Source organism: Falco peregrinus, chromosome Z (genome assembly GCF_023634155.1).
Source record: "Falco peregrinus isolate bFalPer1 chromosome Z, bFalPer1.pri, whole genome shotgun sequence".
Taxonomy (NCBI): domain Eukaryota; kingdom Metazoa; phylum Chordata; class Aves; order Falconiformes; family Falconidae; genus Falco; species Falco peregrinus.
Window position 1 is genome coordinate 34,837,106 of NC_073739.1, and position 24,400 is coordinate 34,861,505.

A 24,400-nucleotide genomic window follows, 5' to 3' on the forward strand; every position below is an offset into this window, starting at 1 on the left:
TGAAGGTTGTGGCTACCCATAAAACTAGGACCTGGAAACAAGTGCAGCTCGGATGCTGAGGGTGCAAGAGCAGGCTAGGGCTATGCATTAGGCTGTGCTGAGTCAGTAAAGTTGAGAGAGATACTGGCAATGGCAATGTAAGTTTTGAGAGCTTAAACATATAATATGAAGGGTTTATGCTATTAAAAGCCAGTTTGGAAGTGGTAGGCATTGTTGGATTTTACCAGTTCATCTTAAAAATTCCCAGGTCTGATCACTTCATCATGAGTTAATTATGCATATACCCAGGTAAATATGCATGCACAAAATAGTAATGTAAACTTCCTGCCTCGTTATAGCATACCAGATGTGTCATATTTGTACTAAACAACTTTTCCTTATTATGTTAAATGTTTACAGGTGACTCAGTCTGTAGCTCATCTGTGTTTGCCAGTGTTGAGTGGCAGTTGTACTGCATAAATTTTTTCATTGTTTCCTATCTCAGGTGCTCATAATTGCCTTTATTTCTGATTGCTAAGAAATTAGGGCTCTTGGAAATGTTACATGAGTTGGGGAGAACACTGCAATTACTTTTTAAACTTGGGGGTGAACTACTTTGCAGGCTTTCTATTAAATTGGTAACTTTTTAATTGGTTATTTCTTGCCTACTTTCAGACTTCTGCTAGATGATTTTCTGGAACAGACAAACCAGCAGTGAAACTTGTGCCTTTTGGCAATACGGTTTATCTGTTGCTTTTTCCTTAAAACTAATGTTTTTCAAAAAAATTGAATGTGCACTTGAGGGTTATGACCTGGTGGTTATTTGACACAAACCACCCCCTCCACACACACCACACACAGCCCCCCTTTTGTTTTCTTTGTCAGTGATGAATACAGGTCTAAAAGCAAATGGTAGAGAGAATAACTATGAATTTCCATAAGCTATCTCCACATGAAGAACAGTAAGACAGAAAGTTATGGCAATTATTTTATGGAATCAGAGATCCAGGTTTAGGCCTTTGTATTTGCATCACTTAGAAATAGAATGCGCTATTTTTGCTAAATAAATATATTGGGGTTGGGGTCCTCTTCTTGAATGCATGTATATTCTTCAGCTTCAAACCACAAGCCTTGAGAACACATTTGGTATTCAGCTTTCAGTTTGGTGATATGGCCTGAAATTAAAAATCTTTCAAAAATTCTGGTGTAGCAGAACCAGTAATTCATCAGTTCTCTTCACTGCAGTGAAGAGGGAGTGTCTGTGTAGCTATGTGCATATATATGTTCTCGTGGTGGGTTTTTTTGTCATTTTTTAGTAGTCTTGCACCAGGACAAATGTTGGTGGCAACTGACAGGGTTTTGTTGGGTCTACATTGGGCGAGAAATGCTATAGGATGAAGTATAAAAACATCAGCTATTTAAGTATATAAGCACTATAGAAATAGCAGAATTAGATAAAACTACAGTAACATAATAGTGCCAGCAGTAAAAAGAAAGATGACATGTTACTGTTCAATGAAACTTAATAGAAGTATTTCACATTTACTTTATGTAAGAACATCTTTAGACATAGGGTTTTAAAATGTACTGTGGACCGAAAGACTGCTGCAGTGCTGCTCTATTTATATTTTCTGGTTCAGATAGAGTGGGAACCTAGTGCTTCAATCTAGCGGTTTTCTTGTCTGGACTTTGACAGTCTTAGCTTTCCATGTGCTTTAATACTACTGCTGCTAAAACAGTGAGAATGGTTGTGCTTTTAAATATGTGAGTGTTTTTGCCTTAAGTTACTTTATAGATCTATCTACGCTTCCCTGTTTTAATGCATCAGCATATTGAATTGCTATTCATAGGACTGACTGGAGTTTAAACCCTTGAGGAAGAGTCCTGTGTTTCTCATTCATGACTGGTAATGTTCATTCTGTCACTTTGTCATTTCCTCATAGTGTTGCAGCAGTGATTTCCCAGATTAGTTAGATCTGAGCAAGCTCTGGGTCCTTTTGTTTAGGATACATGGTAGTGCAGTGTAGATACATGTTCATGCATGGAAATGCTGCTGATCTCCTGCTTTGGCCTTGGAGTTCAGAATTCTAAACCTCGAAATCCCTGTTTTGCATGAAAGTGATGGCATACCACCAACTGTTTCTGCTGACATTCCTTGTGTCTCAAGATCTGGTTTTTGCCACAGGTGGAAACACCTCATTCTTGACAAGCCCAAGCAGCAAGGAGGCCTTGCTTGTATAGAATCATGTCCAGATACATAGGTTAAACATTTTTGTGAACACCCATGCTGACATACAATTGGCATTCTTGAAACAAGCTTCACAGACCACATGAGAAGTGACCTCTTTCATCAGTTCTGTAAGACTATGGCAGCAAAGTACTTACTTCCTATCTCTGCTATAGCAATTTGATGTCAAATACATAAGCAGTTGCACTAGGCATTACAATTTTATTTTAGATATAAAATGTTGTACTTCTGCTCTCATGTTTTCCTGCTCTCCTGCTTTAAGAAGTGTGAATGTAGAGTTGGGGCCTTCATCCCCTCAAAGTCCATAAATCAGCCCTTTTCTGTGATTTAAGACACGTCTGCTGAACAGCGCTGGTTAGTTCAGGTGCTTAGGTTACAGTTGTAACACACGGGAAGAATGAATAGGCACATTTAGGGCAGTAAGATTTTTGCTGTATTTAGTTTTGCAGTGCATTGTCACTGCTGAATTCTGTGCATTTAGCACAAAGGCAGGCTCTTCAGCTGTCAGTGTGCAGACCATATCAATTACAGCAAATTTTAACTAGTCATTCCAAGTCAGTCTAATAAAATCCCATAGAAAAGTAGTCCTTTATAGAATGCTGGCTGGAGAGCCTGGCTTATGAAAAACTGTTATCGGCCCATTCTTTCAGACAAGGAACATGAAGGAACTGGGTGGTGTTTGAATTGCTGTAGCGTTACTGCTGGTTAAAGAGGTGGCTATGGAGAAAGGACACGATGTGCTAAGAAATAATTACTGGATGCTTGGACGCAGCAATACTCCCAGCAATGCTGTCTTGTCTATTGAATTGGAGCCATGCTTGCAGATGAAGGAGCCCTAAAAGGTCTGTACACTCTTCTTTGACTCTGACACGTACAAAGAGGTCAAAAACTCTGGAGCATTTGAGGATAGGAAAGGAGGCAAGCATTCTTTGAGGGGCCTGGTAATATTGTGGGGTTACAGTAAACATGCCAAACCTTAGTGCTGGCATGTTGGAAAAGCAAATGTTTAGATCAAGGGCTGAGGGGCCGAGTCCTTGCAGTAAAGCTGAAAAACTGGAAGTCTTTCCTCAAAAAGAAATTTTAGGTTATCAATTATTTATGCATACGTATTTTAGAATTATTGTAATGACAAAGTATCACAGACTTGCTAGAATAGCTGGAGTGTACTGGCGAAGTCCTCGCTGCCTAGGGCTAGCTCAGACACTACCTTCACTCACTACAGCCTTGCTTCAGATTGCCAAGAGATTTATACCGCGGCCTCTTAAATAGACAATTTTCATTTTACTGTTGGCAACAGATTTTGGTGTTTTGTAGCTTTCTGTAACACTGGCCTTTCTGTGCATGTGTAGTCAGCTTTCTCATTAAATGTTTAGAAATAAAAAGGTTATAGGCTATTAAAGGCTAGAGTTTGAAGAAATGGGTATGCAAATATACACTGTGACAGGATGGGTGGAAAGGAAGTGGCTCTGTTTTGGATTTCTTGCTTGGTTTTTTTTTTTTTTTTTTTTTTAATCCAGGATATTTTTTCATCTGAATTTGAAGGTGGGGGTGACTTCTTTCTGGGTATTGTGCATAAATGACTCGTGCATTTTTAGGTGGCAGAGGATAATGCTGCCTTTCTAGTAAAGGGATGAGGTATTTTTTCTACTTTGTACTTGACTGTATGATTAGTTAACACAGATGTTATCTGATGATAGCTCCTTGGTTATAAAAAAGGCTTTAAGCAATAATCTCTGTTGACTGATAAAATCTTCCAGAACTTGTAGCCTTAGAGGAGTCATTTGTAAGTGCATTGCTACTATTTTCCCTTCTTGAGAATAGAAAGCAAAGGATAATGCTCTACTGGGTTCAGTCCGTTGGCTTTTCTTCCAGTGTGTGTTTCCTGGAAATCTCCCATTTTGGACAGAGTAGCCTTCTTAGAAATTAGCTGTTAGAGTTGTTAAAATTTGAGTCAGTGCCATACTGGATATATTTATTAGAGCTCTAGAGATCTTTTCATTTCTGTAAATGTCAGTCATCTTACCCAGAAGCAGCTTTGAATCATAATGAAACTTGCACGACCATAATCTGAAGGTGATGTCCATTAAGTCTAGTTCCAAGCAATTTCATATTGTCTTGTTTAAACTGATGCATTGTTAAGTGTTAGATAAATCTGAATACATGTGTAGATTTCAAGGAATACTCAAGGCAAATTAACTCCCATGAAATAAATTGGTAATTATTATAACAACGCCATAATTTCTCATTATTTTCTTTCTTTAGTGAAATTAGATGTATGATTCCTTTAAAAACTTGTATTTCTTGTATTACTTTATGAATATTTTTAGAGAGGGATAGCAAGGTAGCAGAATATGTTAGTCTGGATGTTTCAAAGCACAGGGAAGAGCAATTTTATGCTGAAAAAACTCACACTATGGAAACTCACTGTTACTGCATCCAGTAATTAGAACCTTAGACCTGCAACTTGGCTTTTAATGCAATTAGCTCGTGAAGTGCCATTCCTCTAGAAGAACAGCAATAGAATATGTAGGGGTAATTCTGCTGGTGCAGACTGTCTTATATTCAGAAACTAAAGAGTATATCTTAAACATTTTGCATCTTAATTCAGTGCTTAATCCAACCTGATTTCCCTTTCTCTGGCTATTACTGCTGTGACAAAAACATGAAGTAAGTATTTGCTATTAAAAGTAATCACCAGTTTAACTTTGAATGGAATAAAGGGAAGTTTATGCAATGAGGTCTTGTGGAAACCTTGCATACTTTATGAAAAAAACTTTTTTTGCACTGTTGTGCTTGACTGTGTACCTAACGAAGGGGATTTAAGAAAGGGACTGCCAGCAAGCAGAAGTACCTTCTGATAGTCTTATGAAATTTTTTTTGCTATTCAGGTAGGATGGAGGTTTTATACTTCTACACTTAAAATGTATGGGGATATTTTGTTATGAGCTGAATTATCAAACTTAAATTGTGATGGTCCTTCAGCCCTCATTACACGGGTAAGCACAAACTTCTGCAAGGCCAGCACACTTGAACATAATATGTGACAGATTTTGAGGGAGTTGAGGCAGAGTTTTAACTTTGTAAGGACAGTTTAATTCCTGTGTTTCAGTTCTGTCATAATGGAGAAACTAAAGGTCAGTAAATGCTGTATAATCCTAAACGTGAGTGAAGAAGAGTTTACACCGAAATAGCTTTTTTCTGCTCTGAATCCTACGGATTTACAAGTAGGTGCTTATTTTGTGTAAAAACCAGACATTTCAAAGAAAAAACTACCCCAAAATAAGCTTTATTGCAAGAAAAGTGTTGTCTTACTGATACAGACCTTCAAACAAAACTTTTTTTCTTACAAACTTTTGATTAAAAATGTACAAAGTTTCTTTTTCTTTTCAAAATCCCCAAAGTCAACAAAAGAAAAGAAAAATCACTGAGTATAACTTGATATAATCTTTGGTCAGCACTGATATGCAACTGAAACAATCTTGGAGTCAGCATGTGCTTTGGCTATTTTCACATATGAGATTCTGTTACATGACGTTACAGGCACCAGCTGTCAAGAAAAGCACCACTGAGACATAAACTTAACACATAATGGTATGACATTTTTTAAAAAATTACTAAACTAAATGTCAACTCATTGTACAAACATCTTTCTTACAAAATAAGCTATGATAAAATGAGGCATATGGTGTATAACTACAGTATTAATGAAACTTATAACAAATGGATTTCAAATACACTTTTCCTTGTCTGCGCTGCATAATTAGTTTGCACATATGGCAGTCCTGATACAGCTCTCAGTTTTAAGTAAATGCACCATTAATTCAAGCCAGCACCAAACAGTATGGAACATCATGTGTTCCCTTCAGAGAGACATTTTCTTCAGCTGCCTACATTAATGCAGACTTGTAGAGCACCCTTTCTGAGAATGAGGTGTGGTTGCATGTGTGGTTCCTTGAGGTTACTGGAAGGAAGTACAGTACAGTTTGGTTCTGCAATGCTAATGGTATTAAAAGCAGTCAAGGTATTTTGCTACAGTGGTTGTGCATCCTCCATTATTTGATGTGGCTGATTCAGAATACAATCCTATTGAGCTGCTGTGAAATATGATCTCCGCAGAGACTGATATTGCAGTTCTTACCCTTTAAAACTTTTTTTTTTCTTTTGAATACTCAAAAGCTTTGCAAGAGCACTTTAGAATATCCAGAAGATGTACTACAGTGCTCTTTCAGCCCTGATACATTTAAAAATTACTTATATACTATTTGGATGACTGGCCCAAATACAAAAGGAAACATCTTTCAATTTTTTTTTTTTCATTAAGAAAGTACCTCTAAAATGTTATAGCTCAAATTTATAAATGTAAAGAAAACCAAGCAAGTTTCCCTTTTTGTTTACATAATTTGTTATTTTCTCCATATATTACTGCATTAAAAATAAATAAACTATATTTTTTTTTAATTAGGAACTATAGCAAAATACCCAAAGTGTTACAGACTGCTAACAGGAAAAAAAAAGCTCACATCTTTGTGCCGTTAGTGCCATGTGATGACTTCTTGAACTTTAGCTTTTTAATATACTTCAATTTGAGGTTATATAACAGATACAGTAACCATGATCACCAATGTAATCAAAGTTTTGGCAGTGGCAAGGGTGGTTCTGCAGTCTCGGTAGGATGGAAAGAAAGAGGTCTTCCCCTCTTCCTTCCTCCCCCAAAAGTCAGTGACTGTTTCAAAGCCTTTGAAAAGCAGGTATGCTCAGGTGGGTAGAATAAGTGAACAGAAGTGACTGAAGAACTGGACTCAGTCTGGAGGACAGCTAGTAGAGGTCTATCCACAGCCTCATTCTGAGAGCTTCCCCAAGCTCTCCCAGGAGGTAGTTGTCCTCATTGCTGTCTTCCAGCTTCTTTAGCTCCTTTTTCTTGTATAGAGGAATGCTTGTGATTTCCAGTGTGTGAGTTCCAGGCACCGACTTTTTCTTAACTGTGTGCAAATAACTCAGTCCATCCCTCTGATGGATTTGAAAGATGCCATCATCATTGCCATGTGAGATGATGTAGCGCACGTGGTTGGTAAGGGGCTCAATGGCTGGGATGAGTTCTAGGATGTGCTCCTTATTGTCAAGCCTGGAAACGTTGACTCTCATCTTCAAAGGACTATCCATGTCTAGACTTTCCAAGCTAATCTGCTCAATCTGAAGTAAAGGAGGAAAGATTGTTTAAAGCAGGAAAGAAACAGATACTCACTTGCACTGAGAGAAGAAGAATAGCTGATTATTAACAGTTTCTGCATTTGTCAAAATCTAGCTGTGAAAGAATTGTAAATCCTTTCCATCTGGGAGAACTGCTTGATTCCATATAACATACACTGTAAATCTTAAAGGCTTCTCACACAGGCTTAGCAGGATAACTAAAGTTACAACATCAGGTCTACAGAGGGTGTTCAGATTTCAGGTTTGTTTCAGAATCTATTCAGCTTCATGCTTGCAAGAAGTCCATGTAAAGAAGAGACCTATGTTTACTACCGCACTAAAGGCTGTATGCGAGGCACAGTCTTGCTCTTATGATGCATATTGGTGAGCAACATTACAGAAACACATACCACAACAGTGTATGGGAATTCCCTGAAACTTCTGGTATAATTGTTTTAATGAATGCAGGCTCAGCATTTGGTGATAAGGAAGTACAGTGATTATGAGGGAAACTGAAGTAAGGAGAGAACTGCTGCATTGTTAGCTGCCTACAGAAAGGGCTACTATGTCACATTGTCCAGTTAAATCCTATCTGGACCACTGAAAGGAGTGTGGAAAAAAGTTCTAGCATTGTTTTTCTGACAAATCAGTTGCATGTTCCTTTTTAATTTGAGCTTCAGTATAGTTATGCTGCTGGTGTGAATCTGTCCAGAGGTGTTAGCTGTGAACACGCTTGGGGGCAGGGGGTCAGAATGAGTGCATTCCCAGGAAAAGCATCTGACAAGCAAATGCTTTTGAAAGTGATTTTGCAAAAACATATACACTGTAGTCTTCTTTAGGAAACCTGATACTAAGTGAGGTACCTAGCCTACATGTCAAGATCATTTCATGCTTGTAAGGATAGCAAAGGATTTCTTTCTCCGAGGGGATTCCAATCACACGTGAATACATATGTGTGCTAATATGTAATGTAATAAAAAACACTTGGTGAAAACAAGGAAAATTTGTGGACAGGAGCAAGTACTATAGTGTTTTAAATACGGCACCCCACAGACACCATTAGTAATGACAATATTTCTTTTTTCACATAGTTTTATGGATATGAAACCTTTCACTTTTACTGCTCAGGTAGTTGTAGTATTAAAAACTGAAAAGGTTAATGCTATTAAAAAATGGAATAACAAGATACAACAATTATGAACCAGATATGAAATTAACTGTGCAAAAGAAAAAATGCTTTCTGAAACATCCATGTACTTCTGTGGTGGGTTGACCACAGAATTCAGACTGGAACAGGTCAAGTGGGAGTGGTGGTGGGGATGGAAAAGGGTTGCTGGGGAAGTGTGGATGTGTGTGGGGGAAATCAAACATTTAGATTTTAAGTGCAAACACTGCATCCTTTAGAGCAGAAATTATAGATTTACTGGCTTCTTTAGAAACTTTGCCAATACAAGAACTGGTTTTGATGGCATTATGTGAAGGAGTGTGTACTAGGACTGGAGCTTCTGGATTGTTTTATGCCTCTATCCTTTTAGAAAGGAGACTTGTTTCCCTGTTCTTTCAATGCAATTTTTGTGGCTAGCACACCTTACCATTTTAGTTGAGGGTTTGCATTTTGCCTGTTCACATGACACAAATCTTGTACCACTGAAGGAAAATCTGTGTGTCGCTACCTCTAAACTGAGTCAGTTTCCCATTACTGCAGATTTCAAAATCAGACCTAATGCTACAAGACAACATCCTACCATACAGATAATGTGGACAACAGATATACAGGTATACTCTTCTAACTTTTGAAAAAAACATCTAAAAGGTATAAATAGTAGGACTGTCCTTTCATGAGTATCACATAACTCATTTTTATAAGCCTACAAAACGCAGTGAGAAAAATACCGGGTCTGAAGTCTAGCTCTCTAATACCCTCAGCAATTCTGCAAATATTGGACTATAGTGTATCAGCTAGGTTATGGGCGCTAGTCCCCCACAACTGTGAGCAATCATGGGATAGACACTTAAGACTAAAATGATCTGCAAGAAGATCTATTCAGCTGTCCCAGACCATAAAACGCTATCCGATCTCTTCCTGACTGCAGAACAGGTTGCAGACATGACTGCTTTCCTAGCTCTCTGTAACTAGCAGGAAAATTACTTCTCTGAGTATTATTTTGAGGAATTAGAACACATCTCACACTACAAAGGACTCTTCACAAGCCTTAAAAACTTGATCCATTCATAGTTGTTGATGTCTTTCTGATTGCCATATCGTTCCTGCCAACAGGACCCAAGTGTAAATACCACCGAGGTGGGGGAAAAAAGATTTTCGCTGCTGAATGTGGACTGTTAAAAAGTTCCCTCCATTTACTGATAGTGATGAGTATCGTATCTCTGAAAAATAACTCAAAGTACGTTATAGTGCTTATTTATCCTGGTACGTACAGTGTCATTAGCACTTCTCTTCCTCCTGTTGTCTTTTTCGGGATAGCCATTGATTTTACACTCGTAACATGCTTCAGGGGACAAAGCACTCTCTTCATCAGCATGTCCATCCAGTGGCAGGTACTGGCCTTTGTTAAATCCCATCCCTGAGACACAGTGGCTATTGAATAAAAACATCTGTTTTAGTTACTTCTTGCAGTTTTATGAACTGTCCTGTTAAATGGAAAGCGAGCGTATGTAATCTATATCACAGTGTCTGCACCACCTGCCTTTCCCTTCCCTCAGCAGGAGGTCTGTGCATTAATTTTCTTTGCACTAATGTGGCATACTGAATGAAATACAGTCTTTGGCTGAAGGCCTGTAGGTTTTTCTGATTTTCATTTACAAGTTTTACAAACAAACAGAACAACACCAGCCTGCCCTGAACTCTGGAACTACAGCACTTAGCCATTGTCATGTACCAGAACAATGTTAATTTGTGTTTAATTTTCTGGGTTGATCAGTGTGGTGTAAAACCCTTAATTATCTCAGCACCTATCCTTCTGCAGTAACAGTCCTCACTGAGCCGGTTTGTGAAGGACTTCTTGTGCTGATACTGGGGGAGAAAGCAGAACCAATTGTTTAATGTTGCTTATATACTAAATTTAAAATTAGCGTCATGCTGGATGTACAGACATGCCTTTTTTTCTAGGATATTTTGTGCAAAGGGAGTAGAAAAGATGACTTAGTAGCCTGTCCTTAGTTTGCACCTCTGTTCTTCAGTCTGGCTAGTGTCCAGCCTTTTTACAGCCTTCTGAATGTCTATGATGAATGACCTTGTGGAGATACTCACCCTTGTCCAACTCTGTAATAGCCAGGTGGACAGCCACAAAGATAGCCACCTTCAGTGTTGGAACAACCATAATTGCAGGGGTTCTTGGCAGAAGAACACTCATTCACATCATGGCATGCACTGGAGAATTGGTCATAAGAAAATCCAGATGGACAGGCACACTTGTAACTTCCGAGTGTGTTGTAGCAAGAAGCAGAGCCACACATGTTAGGATTGGAGCATTCATTTTCATCTAGTAAGCAAAACAAAGTATATTGATACCTTCTTATCTGATAGACATCAGGTAAGCATGATGTAACTGACAAGTCAGAGTAGCTGCAAGTCCTAGGGCTCTGCTGCATCCTTGACCTCAGTAACCTATAGACTTGTTCTCTGAAGAAAAAGTATATTGGCAAAGGCCCACAGAGGACAAATGAGCTGGAACTCCAGTAATACTCCAACCATGATAGTATTCTTGGGTGCCTAGTGATGGGGCAGTTAGCACACACTCGTAGTGGAAACCTGCAGGCTCTGTGAGGGGGAAGACAATCTAAATAGCCAACCAAAATGAAAGAGAAAAGGAAGTACTGTCTTCACTGTGTGGATGTTGAACTAATATACAGAGAAGACGACTCCTCCAGTCACTGTGACTGATTTGGTTCCAGGCTATACTGTAAAAAATGACTGAGGAAAGTAGCTTGTTGTATGGAAGATCATGCTTTTGATAGTTGGCATGTGTTGTGTATTTTATTTCTCTTACCAAGGTACCATTTCCCTGTAGGTGTTTTCCTCCCCAATACCATTAGCACATGCTTCACCATTCTTGTCTGCAGTTACCAGCAGACACAAACACATTCTTTTGAGGACTATCTGTAATATTCAGAGACTGTTGCTGGTTTGGAGTTTTGTGGGAGCTGTTCATTGTGTATTCCCATGCTGGTCCTTTGCTTTCTTTGCTGTAGAGCAGTATTAAGGAAGGAGTGATGATGGTGGTTGGGACTTTAGAAAAATTGCCTGGTGTGCTACTTAATGTGAAATGGGTATAATAAACTAATTTATATCTCCAGTATCAGGACAGTAAAATCAGCCTATAAGAAATGTATGGCAGTCCTCACAGCCATCCTCTGATTACGACACCATTGACAGAGAACCGTGAAAGCAAACTTGAAAAGGTAAATAAGTTCTTGCAGTGCTTTGTGAACAGTACAGGATGGGGTTATTCAGGTGTGTATTGGTTTTTATTAAAAAAAATAATAATGAATTCTCCCATTTCATTTGCTATGGGAGTTAGCTTAGTTCATGAAACACAGAAAATAAATGATGGATTGATTGAACTAAACCTACAATAAAACTCCTGAGCTGATTAATTTGTCCCTGTCCCCTTCCCAAAGAAGTAAAGTTGGCCTCAAGACTGTATTTTGGAAGTAAGAAACCCTTAATGGTTTTGCTGGTATTTTTTCTCCCCATTCACCATAGATGCTATTCTGTAGTATTCTCAAATTGCTAATAAAGGTGAGTGATTCCTACTGATGAAAGGTAGGAATTTTTCTCCCCCCACCACCCCCCAGCAAAGGTATCTACACTGATGCTTTCAGGAATTCAATGATCATCTTTCCACCTTTCTAAGACTGGCATTTTTCCAAGGAGAAGGGAGTCAAAATTTAGGCCTTACTGTAAAAACTCCTTCTCACACAGAGTTTCAACAGGATGTGTGTGTTTTCTTCTTACCTCATGTCACTTTTTTGTGTTGGGAGTAATTAAGTGTATGGAAGGAGAGGGAGAGAGGAAAAAAACATTTGTGTCTGCATACCCTTTGTCCTGCTCATTCTTGTTCTCACCTGGCTGTTGTCACTATAAACACTATGACACCTTTGCTATTTAATGTATTGGGTGCAGTTTGTTTCCTTACCGACACATTGATTCCACTGGTAATGCTGAATATACCCTTGTGGGCATCCACATCTATATCCTCCCAGGATGTTCTGACAGCCATGCTGGCACCTATGGTTTCCATCACATTCGTCCACATCTTTACAATTGGGAGAGAAGTAGAACATGAAAGAACACGTGATTACACATGTTGCCAAATGTGTTACTCACTTCGATCACAAACATTGAAACACCAGTGTTTATGACAGAGTACTGCTGTAGAATGGAAGCACCACCCAGGTTGGTCTTTTGGAAAGCCTGAAAGTCAATAAATGTAGTGTTCTTTCTATCTATCAATAATCCGATCGGAGCTTTTCAGCCTTTGCATTATTCAGATTTGGAGAAGAAACATTGTTTCTGGTAATCCCACACGATGTTGCTTTGATGTAACATTTAGAATCTGAATGTTTTTTTTATTTCAGTTTTCAAACCAACTATGTAGGACTACACTTTCAGTTTCCTGGAACATACTGAAGTGTTTGAATATGAGCAGTACATATCCAATTTGGATGTAAGCTTTTACCTTTGCAAAAAGAATCTGAAAAGTCTCTGAGGTATGTGTAAATGAAGGAGAAAGCCACAAATCAAACCCAAAATGTAAAAACTCAGTCATCTGAAATAGTGTCTGCTGTTAGAAATAAGTAGATTGTTAAGTAGCCTATTCTGTCAGGTACAGTATGCAGTTCTAGTAGAAAATAAAAAATCATGCATGATATCACAGATTCTAAGTTACACTCTAGTTGTCCACAATTTGAAACAATGGAACTGTGATGTTCCAAAGCCTGAGGTGCAGAAAACCATCATGGAAGGAACTGAAAGGGAACTGTCATTTTATCACTAATGGCATATAGAGCAGTTCTGATATGCAAGTTGTGTACATATCTTGTAAATGCTTTGATATGCATAATTTAGCGTTTTGTTTCGTAGGAGCTCGGTAAAGTACACAATAACGATATATCTAATTTATGAGGAAAAAAGTAATCTGACAGAAGATAATGCTTTCTAAAACTTTTGGCTGCATATGTTCTGAACTGTTACTCTAGAAATAGGCTCCAAATAGCAACTCCTGTTTTAAACGCTGTATCAAGGTAGCTGACATTTTGAGATGTCATAAATTTGTGCATGTATACCTCTGCATTTCTAATTCTCAGCAGCCAGATGGCCTAGTACTACCTTCTAATTTCTTCATTGCTCAATCATCTGTTTGCACGCTGAAGAATCTGGAGCTTTCAAATAGAGATTTCATGACTGGGGGTCCCTTTTGGGCCAACAGAGAGAGATGAATCTTAACAACATAATTTGTATTTTAACTGTAGTGAATTACCCTTCTGAATGTGTATCTCTACGGTAGAATTCTTAAAGTAAGGAATTCGGAATCCAATCTTAGATCCCTCAGGTGGGGGATTACAACTAGTTAAAACAAAAAATTGTAAAGAGATTCTGTTTAGACTGCATGAAAATGAAAAAGAAGAAACAACTAGACTTTTAGAAGCATAAATCCATGTGAAGTTGAAATGGCAGCCTGGAAATAGTTGTTCAGTAGTTCAGCTAAAAAGTAACTTCTTAACCTAATTTGTGTAAAAATTACTCAGGCAGTATGTTCTTAACATACAATTATGCTTAAAGTTACTCATATACATTCCTATTTCTATTTGGTATTTACTTTTTCTACAGCTGGTGCTCTGTTTTATCCGTCTTTGACAACACAAGATTCACTAGATGCAGAAGTAAGGATTTGCACCACAATGAAATTGACATTCACTAGTTACCTTCACAGTTTAATCCAGTAGAATCCAGAGAAAATCCCCTTTGACATTCACAGGTAAAACTTCCAGGGGTGTTTTGGCAAACTCCTTTTGATCCACAGAGTGATGGCTGAGAACCACATTCATTATTATCTTAAAAATGCAGAAGAAGAGAAGCTTGGTGTACCTTGTGGCATGATTTTAGACACATTCAGATAACATTTCTTAAAGGGTTAAAATCCACAGAGGTGCAACAGTTTACTTTGAAAATGTAGCTTTTCACATGTAAATGTCAGGTGACCTGATGATTCATGCAAAGCTATAAGTAATTATTAAATTGGAAATGCAAGCTGTAATTTAGTTGTAAGTGCAAAGGACCAGATATATAATTGCTGACAGTGAAAAATACCACACTTCTGCATTAGCTGCATAAAATAGTTTCAGTTAGCAACATTCATACATATGCTCTAAGATCTAAAGACATCTGTATCTGTTAAAAAAAATACAGTCTGTTTTTGTTTAACTACATTTACAACCAGATTTTGATACTTTACCTCTTTGTCTCCATGTGGTTATACTTAGAATGTAATAACATGTATTAAAGATGTGCGGCTGTTTACTCAGCAAGAAAATACAAATGGCAGAGAGACTGATTTTTCTTTAGCTATAATTAATGCTTTTCAAAGTCTTTTTTCTGGACTCCTGACATTATTGCTGTGTATTGTTACTGTTTATAAAGAGAGAAAGAAATAAGTAAGAATTGAGAATGTTCTTATAGAAAAAATGATGTTTTTCCTACCAATACAAGCTGTGTGGTGTTGTGTAAAACCAGGTGGACATTTGCATGTGAAGCCTCCAAGGGTGTTGACACAGAGGAACTGGCAATTGTGTTGTTTGGTTTGACATTCGTCAAGATCTGAAAGTAAGAGATGCTTTTGTCTTAAGAAAAGTCAGCAAAAAAAAAGTACATTTAGTCTAACTTGATAAAAATATCACACTTCAAAACTACTTTCTTTTATGTCAAGGTGCAACGAAATTAAAAATTACTGTGTATAACTTTCTTTACCTTTACATGTCTTTCCATCTTCTTGAAGGATGTAGCCTCGAGGACATGAGCACTGATAGCTCCCTTCTGAGTTCTTGCAGATAAAATTGCATGGTTTAGGAGACTGGGAGCACTCATCAAGATCTACAGAGAGAAAATGTTAAGTATTTGTTTTATTGATTTCTTTGTCTTTGAAGGGTGTTTTCTAAACAGCACTATATTTAACAGAAACATGTTTGTAGAAAAAGCTCCCAATTTACATTTCTTCAGAGTTCCTTTTTTTTCTCTGTGGATTTGTTGCTATGAAGTTTCTATGGGGTTGTCACTACAGTGACAAACTGAGTATCTTGAAAGAGTAACATACTAGAGTGACAGCAGCATTAGTATTTTCATCTAAGGACCAAGTATTTACTTTTGGGCATACTATGGTGTACTTATATATGTTAACAAACGGGGAAGTGGGAAAATATAGACCACAAAGTAATAAGCTGGTTTCTCAGTCAAAATGGTTACACAACTGAAACATATTTCGGTTCTTATTCTGCTGCAGGAATATTGCCAGTACAGCTTATTTCCCAGTTTTCCAAAATGAAATACCAAAATGGAAGTGCATATTAGGAAAAGAAAGATAGAAAAGATGGAAAAGAGATAAAGAGAAAAAACTGCTTCGATACAAAGGTTTACAGAGGTTGATATGTCAATAAAAAAATAACTGATTATTAAGATACTGAATCTTACCAATACAAGATGTGCCACTTATGTCAGTGGTATAGCCAACTTTGCAAAAACATCGGAAGGAGCCCATAGTGTTTATACACTGTCCATTTCTACATAGGTTTGGCATGACCTTACACTCATCAATATCTGTACAGAAGATATTAAATATGTCACTTTTTAGTGTTAAATTTGACTTTTTTCTTCTCTTCTATTTTTTCACAGTTCCTCATCATCACACTTATCATAGGAACTTTACCCTTTCTCTTTAAAAATGGATCTGAATTCAAAGTCAAATTTCTTTCAGATTTCCATTATTGGTTTTTTGTATCAAGACCTTCCTGCTATTTCATTAGGTACTCATGTTACAGTTTTGTGAGGTCAAAATAAATAAAAAAAACCCATAGAAGTTTCTTACATGATGTCATATAAGATGATGTCAAAATTTTTTCACCACAGTGTAAAAATGTATGTTCGCTTCTGCTTCTGTGTGGAAATAGTAACTGCAAAGCATTCACTGGGACTGTCGTTAGAACAACTGCTGTTGCCTTTGCCATGTATGCAACTTCTCAGCATACAAAAGCTTTGGGATCATTTCTAGCTTTTAGTTACTGGTTAGTACCTCCTGTTTTAGATCCCAGCCCTGAAAATTCTGCAGAGCTCTGTGTATTCTGGTTGCAGCTACTGTTTAAAGGTGTTTTTAATTTCTGGTCTCTCAAGAGCATTTGAAAAAGCAAACTTTTTTCACAGGCATTCTTCAAAGAAACTTCAAAGAAAATTCTTCATTTTCTTAGACATGTGAGCATATTCTTTTCCCCTTTTGTTCCTTTTTTTACCCCTGCAAATACCTCTTCCATCTGTAGTATAGCCTGGTCCGTGTGGACAGAGCTTCTTGTATTGAGTGGTTCCGGGAAGCGGGCAGAGCTCACACTGGTTACCCCAGCCTCGGCTTCCATCACAGCAGCACTCAGATTTAGTGACAAGATTCCGGCTGCTTGAAGCCATCTGACACATTGTCTGTAAAACTTCAGCAAAGCAAAACCCTTGGCGATTATCTGTAAGGAAGAAGTGGAAAGATCAAGACAGAGTAGGAGAGAAAGATCTGATCTGTTAAGCGTCTGATGTATTATTCTGGCGTTCTGTCAACACATGCAAGCACTAGATTATTAGCAGCTAGTCTGTGAAGTCTATTTTGACTTAGACTTTCAGATTTGTTGTGCCTTCTGATAATTTGCTGCTGTTCCAAGTGTATTCCAGACACCCCTAAAGTTCAGTACCTGCACGGGTTGGGTAAGAGTTTTACTTCTAAGAAAGCTGTCCCCTGGGGTGTACCCGCTGAGCTTGCTTAATAGTGAAACAGGGCCAAACTGAGCTTCCACTTAGGCTGCCTATGTTTGGCTTGCACTTGACAAGTTGGAGTGGTGTTAGAAGTTTGTTTTACTGGCCAAAATATCATGTTTGATCATCTGTAATTACACTGATGTGTTTTAAATGACAAAGCCCTTAGCACTTAAAAGTGTCTATGAAACTCAGTACTTTTTCAGTGGTACTCCTATTTTTTGTTGGGCAATAAACCCAGTATAATTTATATGGCCTTAGGGTTGGTCTGCCCCTTTCTAATTCTATTTCTTTAATTTGTAAGGTTAATACCTGTCAATCATAAAAGAGGAACAAAACCTCAGAGTCATTAAGCTCCTACAAGTTTTCTTCAAACTGGCAGCTGAGGAGAGCAGAGATGGCAGCTTCCAGTACTAATGGAAACTAAATTCTGCAGAGATATATTCTAAATAGTCTATGTCACCTGTCTTGTTAATTAAAATGGAGACATTGCCAACTATGGTCTAGAAAGACACGTTTTCAAATGATCAATTTTTTTTTTTTCTCTTAAAGCAAAAAGTTAAAATCCTTCAGATCCCTCAGCACGTGTATATGTATCAACACCCATCTGACCTTCTCTTTCACAACTATGAATAGAACCTGTACATTTCTTACACGAATCAGGTAAAATGCAGACTTTGGCTTTAGGCAGAATGTACTCTGCGTGCTTGGTAACATAACTGTTTACATCAAATAAATCTGTCCTTACTGACAGGCTGTAGAGTTGTGTGGAGAGGAACCTCATGAAGTTCCACAAAGGCAAGTGTAAGGTCCTGCACCTGGGGACCAACAACCCCACGCACCAGCACAGGCTGGGGGTGACCTGCTGGAAGGCAGCTCTGCAGAGGACTTGGGAGTGCTGGTGGACAGCAAGTTGCCCAGGAGCCAGCAGTGTGCCTTGGTGGCCAAGAAGGCCAGTGAGATCCTGGGGTGCATTAGGTTGTCCTCCCCCTCTGCTCTACCCTGGTGAGGCCACATCAGGAGTGCTGTGCCCAGTGCTGGGCTCCCCAGGTCAAGAGAGACAGGGAGCTGCTGCAGAGGGTCCAGCAGACGGCTGTGAAGATGATGAGGGGATGGAGCATCTCCCTTGTGAGGAAGTGCTGAGAGAGCTGGGCCTGTGTAGCCTGGAGAAGGGAAGACTGAGGGGGGATCTTACCAATGTCTGTCTACAAATATCTTCAGGGCAGGTGTCAGGAGGACGAGGCCAGGCTCTTTTCAGTGGTGCCCAGTGATAGCACAAGGGGCAATGGGCACTAACTGAAATACAGGAAGTTTCATCTGAATATGAAGAAAAACTTTTTTACTTTGAGGGTGACAGAGCCCTGGAACAGGCTGCCCAGAGAGATTGTAGAGTCTCCTTCTCTGGACATATTCAAAACCTGCCTGGACAAGATCCTGCATGACCTGCTCTAGGTGAACCTGCTTTAGCTGGGGGTTGGGCTAGATCATCTCTAGAGAGAGATCATCTTCTTCCAAACTTGACCATTCTGTGCTTCTGTGATTTTGTGAAAGTCAGTCGTGTGAGGCAGCATGTTTGCTGCAGTAATTTGCAAGACTCAGCAGATTTCTGTTCTCCTAGAAAGTTATATATAATATACAAAATAAATACATATATACAATATACAAAGTACATAATATACAGGTATTTTTGATGCAAGAATACTAATAAATACTCATATAGTTTTATTATTGTAAAACACTTTATATAGATATATACTTAAACATTGACCATGAAAAGGTAAATTTTGCAGTTTTCTTTGATTTCTAAAAAGGGAACAATTAATACTGTAGTGCAAATGACAAGACTGAACATACTGAAAAGGAAATATGAGGTTGATGAATATATCCCCCTTCATCAGCATTTGAAATGAAGGCCTGCCTCAAAACTTTTTAATACATCTTGCAGTTTTTTGTATTTTGCATTCATAATCTCTGTCTGAATTAAAGGTACAGAAAATTCAGATGCCCAGCTGCAGTATTGTGGTGCTTAAGATTGCACTCTGAATGTGCAAACAATTTTGCTCTGCATCCTAGTTTTTGATCTAAGGTAACTAATTACTGATTCTTCTTTACAAATACCTGTATTTTGCCTGGATAGTGTTGCTCAGCACCATATATCCTTCAATGTCCTTTGGAAATAAGACACTTCTATGTGAGGCCCCTGACTGCTACTCAGCTGACATTCTCAAGATGCTCCCCATTCCTGTAATTATTTAATATCATATGATTGTTTAATTAATAAAATCATTATTAGATTTCTGTAAACATGAGAGTTATATGGCCTTACTGTTGGCCTGTCCACGTAAGACAGGTACTCAGAAGCCTAATTTACACTCTGCATCTTTTATACTTCAATGCAAGATTAAATGTATATGAAAGAGGCATTTACCAAGACACTCAATGCCTGATGGACTTGACAGAAATCCTTCATTACATTCACATCGGTAGCTCCCAATAATGTTCATGCAACGACCATTTTCACAGATACCTGGCTTGGTGCGGCATTCATTTTCATCTTTACAAAAATATAATAAAAAAATCAAATAAATTATTACAAGAAAATATATCAGAATCATAGAATGCAGTAATTATTCTGCAGTAATATTTGCAAAATATGTGCAAGAGGAGGAAAATCAGCAAATAATTAAGCCTGGAAAGGGTGTTCCCAAAAAAACCTATCCTATTCCATTCCTTATGCACTACATCCTAGGATGAAAGCTTTAATTCTTGCATGTTCTGTGGAACTTATAACTAGAAGCAGAAAACACTTGCAGCAGAAGCTCTAGTTGTAACTTTTTCCTGGCAAGTAAGATTTAAATAAAATTGGAATACATGCACAATTTGAGTAACAAATTTTCACTTTGTAATCACTAAATAAGAGTCTCTAAATACAGTTTGACCTCTCCTTAATCAGTCATATTTCAGTCTGCATATAATTTCCCTCAAACAGCTTATAGTCTGTGAATTTTCTTTCCTAGTAATGGCACAGATACTGTAAGCCATTATTCATCTTTATAGATGCCTAAAGTAAAACCTCAGAAAAACCTCAGGTGATTTAGAGGCAGCACAACATGGCAAAAATGGCAGAATTCTTGTTAATACAGATAATTTTCCCTGAAAAAAATCATAGAGTTCTGTAAAGGACAGTACTCATTCTCTTCCTGAAGGAATATTGTTTTAAAATATTTTCATTTAAAGCATTCACTGACATTAATGTTTAGATTTTGGGTTTTTTTTTAATCTCTGAGCCAATGACAGCCTCAGCTACTTCTGTTCACAAAGAACTCTGGAATTTCTTGGGGTTTTTAAGTACCACAAGAAAGTACAATCTGCCAAAATGTAGCTACCACTTCCCCCTCAACTAATTGAGAAAATGATGGAGGAAAACTGTTTGCTTACAGGATGGAGAATTATTTTGAACTATGGCAGTTTCCAGATCTTTTGCTTTCCATGGCTTTTATATGCTGTTTCAGAATCTTACAGTTTTAACTCTTTAAGAAACTGCCACATTATTCATAAACAGTGTTAATGCTAAAGGAAATATAACTTTTTATTTATGATAATTTTGCTTCCTACTCATCAAATGAGGTCTCTTTTGTCTGGCAACTTAATTTTTTAAATCTAACACGTTTGAAAAACTTTCTGATTTTGTTGTACAACAAAAGAAACAAAACCAGAGGTTTTCTTCTGAAATACTTATTAGTCATTTAGAACTACTGTCAGATAAGGTCAAACCTTGAAACAAAAAAAGAAAGTTTAAGATGTTGCACATCATTAGCTGTCCTGAGTGTGCTTTATGAATTGCTATTTTCTGTTTTTCTATATTCATATACAGAGGATTTTTCATTTGCTTGCTTCTTTGTATTCAGTAGATGTCCTCTTTCTAAGCTTTACCTGTGCAGCCTTCTCCATCAGGTCTATGGGTCATTCCAGGAGGACAAATGCACATGAAGGTACCAATCAAATTTTTGCACATCATGCCTCTTGATTCACAGTCATGGAGTCCTTCAGCACACTCATCTAGATCTGGAAAAAAAAGTGTATGTATTATTTCCAGTAGTTTCAGTTACTGAAAACAATTAGCACTTTCTCAAGAAAAAGGACATACGGACTTCCCTAACTAACAAGCACTGAAGAAAAATCGAAGAACTATGTTTAATTGCAGTCATTTTAATCTTTATGAACTGTATCATCTTGTCATGCTAACAATGAACTTCACCATTGTGACCTTCTTGGCTTTACAATCCCCATCAAGGGGTATACTTGATAGTAAAACCACTAGATACTGGTTCTACATGAGTTCTGAAAGAGTAAATTATCATCTGCTGGGCTGTTTGCTACATTCCACTGAGAGTATAAATGCAAGGTGCACAGAAATATTTGGATTATGCTTTAGCCAGTATAGGTTGATGGAAGTTGGGGAGAAGTTTATACATAAGTCATTACCTTTGCACATCTTTTGGTCTTCCCTTAGTTCATAGCCAACTGGACATGTACATTCATAGAAACCATAAGTATTGATACAACGAAAAGCACACAGCAAGGGATTCTGGGCACACTCGTTTATATCTGAATAGAAAGGAAAAAAATAATTATTCTCCACAAAGTTTTTAAAAAAAACACCAAGAAGGTTTTCTAACACCTACGCTTCTCTTATCAGCTAAAAAGTATCAGAAATTAATAATGCAAACCAAAAACTTGTGGATGTTTGGTTTTGAGTAGCCAGAGAAAACTGAACAAAGCTTTGCTTAAAAATAATAGCATAATAAATATGGAACTACTTGAGCTTAAAATGACAAGTTGGGACATGCCTATTTCAGATTTTTATTATATGATAATTTTTTAATGTATTTTTGTGTGATGGGAGTAGTCAGCTTTTTTCCCAACTCAAAAAAATTAAAAAAAATCTTGCTTCAAAAAGCAAATAATTGTGATTCAAAAAGTACAAAATTTGTAAGAAGGATACTGATCATCCACTGAAAGCAGAATGGTTGTACACTGCTCCCACACTATGAAAAATCAGAGGTACTTAATGAAAGTAATAGGGTATTAGTTTAAAACAGATGAATGAAAATACTTCTCCAAGTACTGACAGTAGTGACATTCTGGATCTTGCTGCCACAGGAGGCTGTGCAGACAGATGGTATCAGCAGATTCAAGACTGTACTGGACAGACTCTTAGACAACAGGTCTGTAAGTCGATACTAAACCCACTCTGCAGGGAGGCATCCCCCAGTTCACATCGTATTTTCCCTATATCCTTAGCTATTGTATTAGAGGAGTGAACTGCAGAAAGTTCACCCTAAAATAGTATTTCAACTGTAAAGGATGAAATAACAGACTAGATGGACCAGTGGTCGGACTTCAGGGTAATAATTTTTTTTTTTTTTTTCAGGTAAAAAAATAAAAACTGCTCTGCCTCAGTTATGACAAGTGGTATGCAATTCAGGCATTTTTGCCATGGTTAGTTATACCATTTATGAGGATATTCTAGTCTCAACAGTTACTCCCTTCATCTTTTCCAAAAAGGACCTGAAAAATGTAACTTACCACAACATGCAGTTTGGGAAATACTGTGATAAACTAAAAATACTGCTTAAGTCAATTCAGGACTTCTTTTTCAATGACATATTTCAAGCAGAGAAACTTGTTTTCCTCCTAGCTATTACAGCATCACAGGTCTGGTTAATAAAATAATTTGAATACTGAGGACTGAACAAAAACTGAAGGAAAAAAAATAAAGAGGACAGGTTACCTTCACAATTCATCATTGGGCCTGGCTCAAATCCTTCATGGCAGTTGCACTCAAAACTGCCAATCGCATTAGTGCACGTACCGTTTCCACACGGGTTGCCAATTGAACATTCATCAGTATCTGTATATAATGAATAAATGCAAACTGAAGAGAAGTGGGACACATCTCAAATTGTGTTTTAAATTCCAGTGTTAATATTCTTAGAGTTTATGAAATATATACATACCAATGCAGTGTACTCCAGTATAATCTAAGTTGTATCCCATGGGGCACTCACAGCGGAATGATCCATCAGTATTGATGCAGTGACCATTTGCGCAAATCCCTGGGCTTTCAAGGCATTCATTAACATCTAAAAAGCAGAAAGATATTGGCAACCACTTAGCTGATTCATTTCTGTATCAGGTTTTAAAAAAGCATTAAAAAAGCATTTAAAAAAACACCTAAGCACCTTATTCTGTTTGTCTCTAGCCACGCAATTTTAAAGATAATCTTTTAACTCTCATTTCATAATGGTCCACATTTATTAGAGGTCAGCCTCTTGTCACCTGGGGCTGTGGGGAATTAGTCATCACATACTATAATATCCAAGTCTAGTTTTAAGTACAAATAATTTCTGTTTAAATTCTCAGGCAAAAGTATACATACCTTCACGTGTATCATCAATTCCAGGAATGGTTCCATGACCATATGGACAGAGATCCTGAAAAGCAGCTGTAGAGGTATGTTTATTTAAAAAAGAGAGTGAGAGACAGAGAACCATGACAGACAGTTAAAGCCATCCCAAAATCTTCTATATCACACTTTCCATAACTGTCAACTGTTTAAATCACAGTCTTTATGCTGTCTGGCCAGATACAAAAGTAAAACTGTCTCTAGGTCAGGGAAGCAGCTCTAGAACTCATTGAGCTTCAATGTGGTGGTTCTTGGTGCCTTCCCCTTTCTGTACTTGGAGAAAACCAAGAACTGAAAACTGTTGATTACTTCAGGGATTCTTGGCATTATCCCATTTTGCTCTTCTTTTTTGCCTAAAGCAGACTAGATCTACAGATGGAGGCTACTAGTTCATCTCTCTACACAGCACAACTGACAACTCAGTATTTTTCTTTTGCTGTGGTTTCATCTATTTAATTATATTAATTTTGTTGAACTGAAAAAGGTTCTAGAAAAGCCT

The 24,400-nt window shown here is 37.7% G+C and overlaps 1 protein-coding gene across 1 annotated transcript in view; it reads right to left on the reverse strand.

Moving 5' to 3' along the window:
• Nucleotides 1–5,509: 5,509 nt before the first annotated feature.
• Nucleotides 5,510–24,400, reverse strand: part of FBN2 (fibrillin 2) — a 178,840-nt gene continuing 159,949 nt past the window's right edge. Inside the window, exons 51-65 of the mRNA XM_055791573.1 lie at nt 23,875–23,940; nt 23,453–23,578; nt 23,227–23,346; nt 21,918–22,040; nt 21,366–21,497; nt 19,861–19,986; nt 16,943–17,149; nt 16,119–16,244; nt 15,402–15,524; nt 15,135–15,251; nt 14,360–14,488; nt 12,571–12,690; nt 10,683–10,914; nt 9,851–10,010; nt 5,510–7,417 (exon numbers count right to left, since the gene is read on the reverse strand). Of these exons, the coding sequence (XP_055647548.1) occupies nt 7,043–7,417; nt 9,851–10,010; nt 10,683–10,914; nt 12,571–12,690; nt 14,360–14,488; nt 15,135–15,251; nt 15,402–15,524; nt 16,119–16,244; nt 16,943–17,149; nt 19,861–19,986; nt 21,366–21,497; nt 21,918–22,040; nt 23,227–23,346; nt 23,453–23,578; nt 23,875–23,940 (2,282 nt within the window). The 3' untranslated portion in view covers nt 5,510–7,042. The remainder of the gene's footprint in view (nt 7,418–9,850; nt 10,011–10,682; nt 10,915–12,570; nt 12,691–14,359; nt 14,489–15,134; nt 15,252–15,401; nt 15,525–16,118; nt 16,245–16,942; nt 17,150–19,860; nt 19,987–21,365; nt 21,498–21,917; nt 22,041–23,226; nt 23,347–23,452; nt 23,579–23,874; nt 23,941–24,400) is intronic.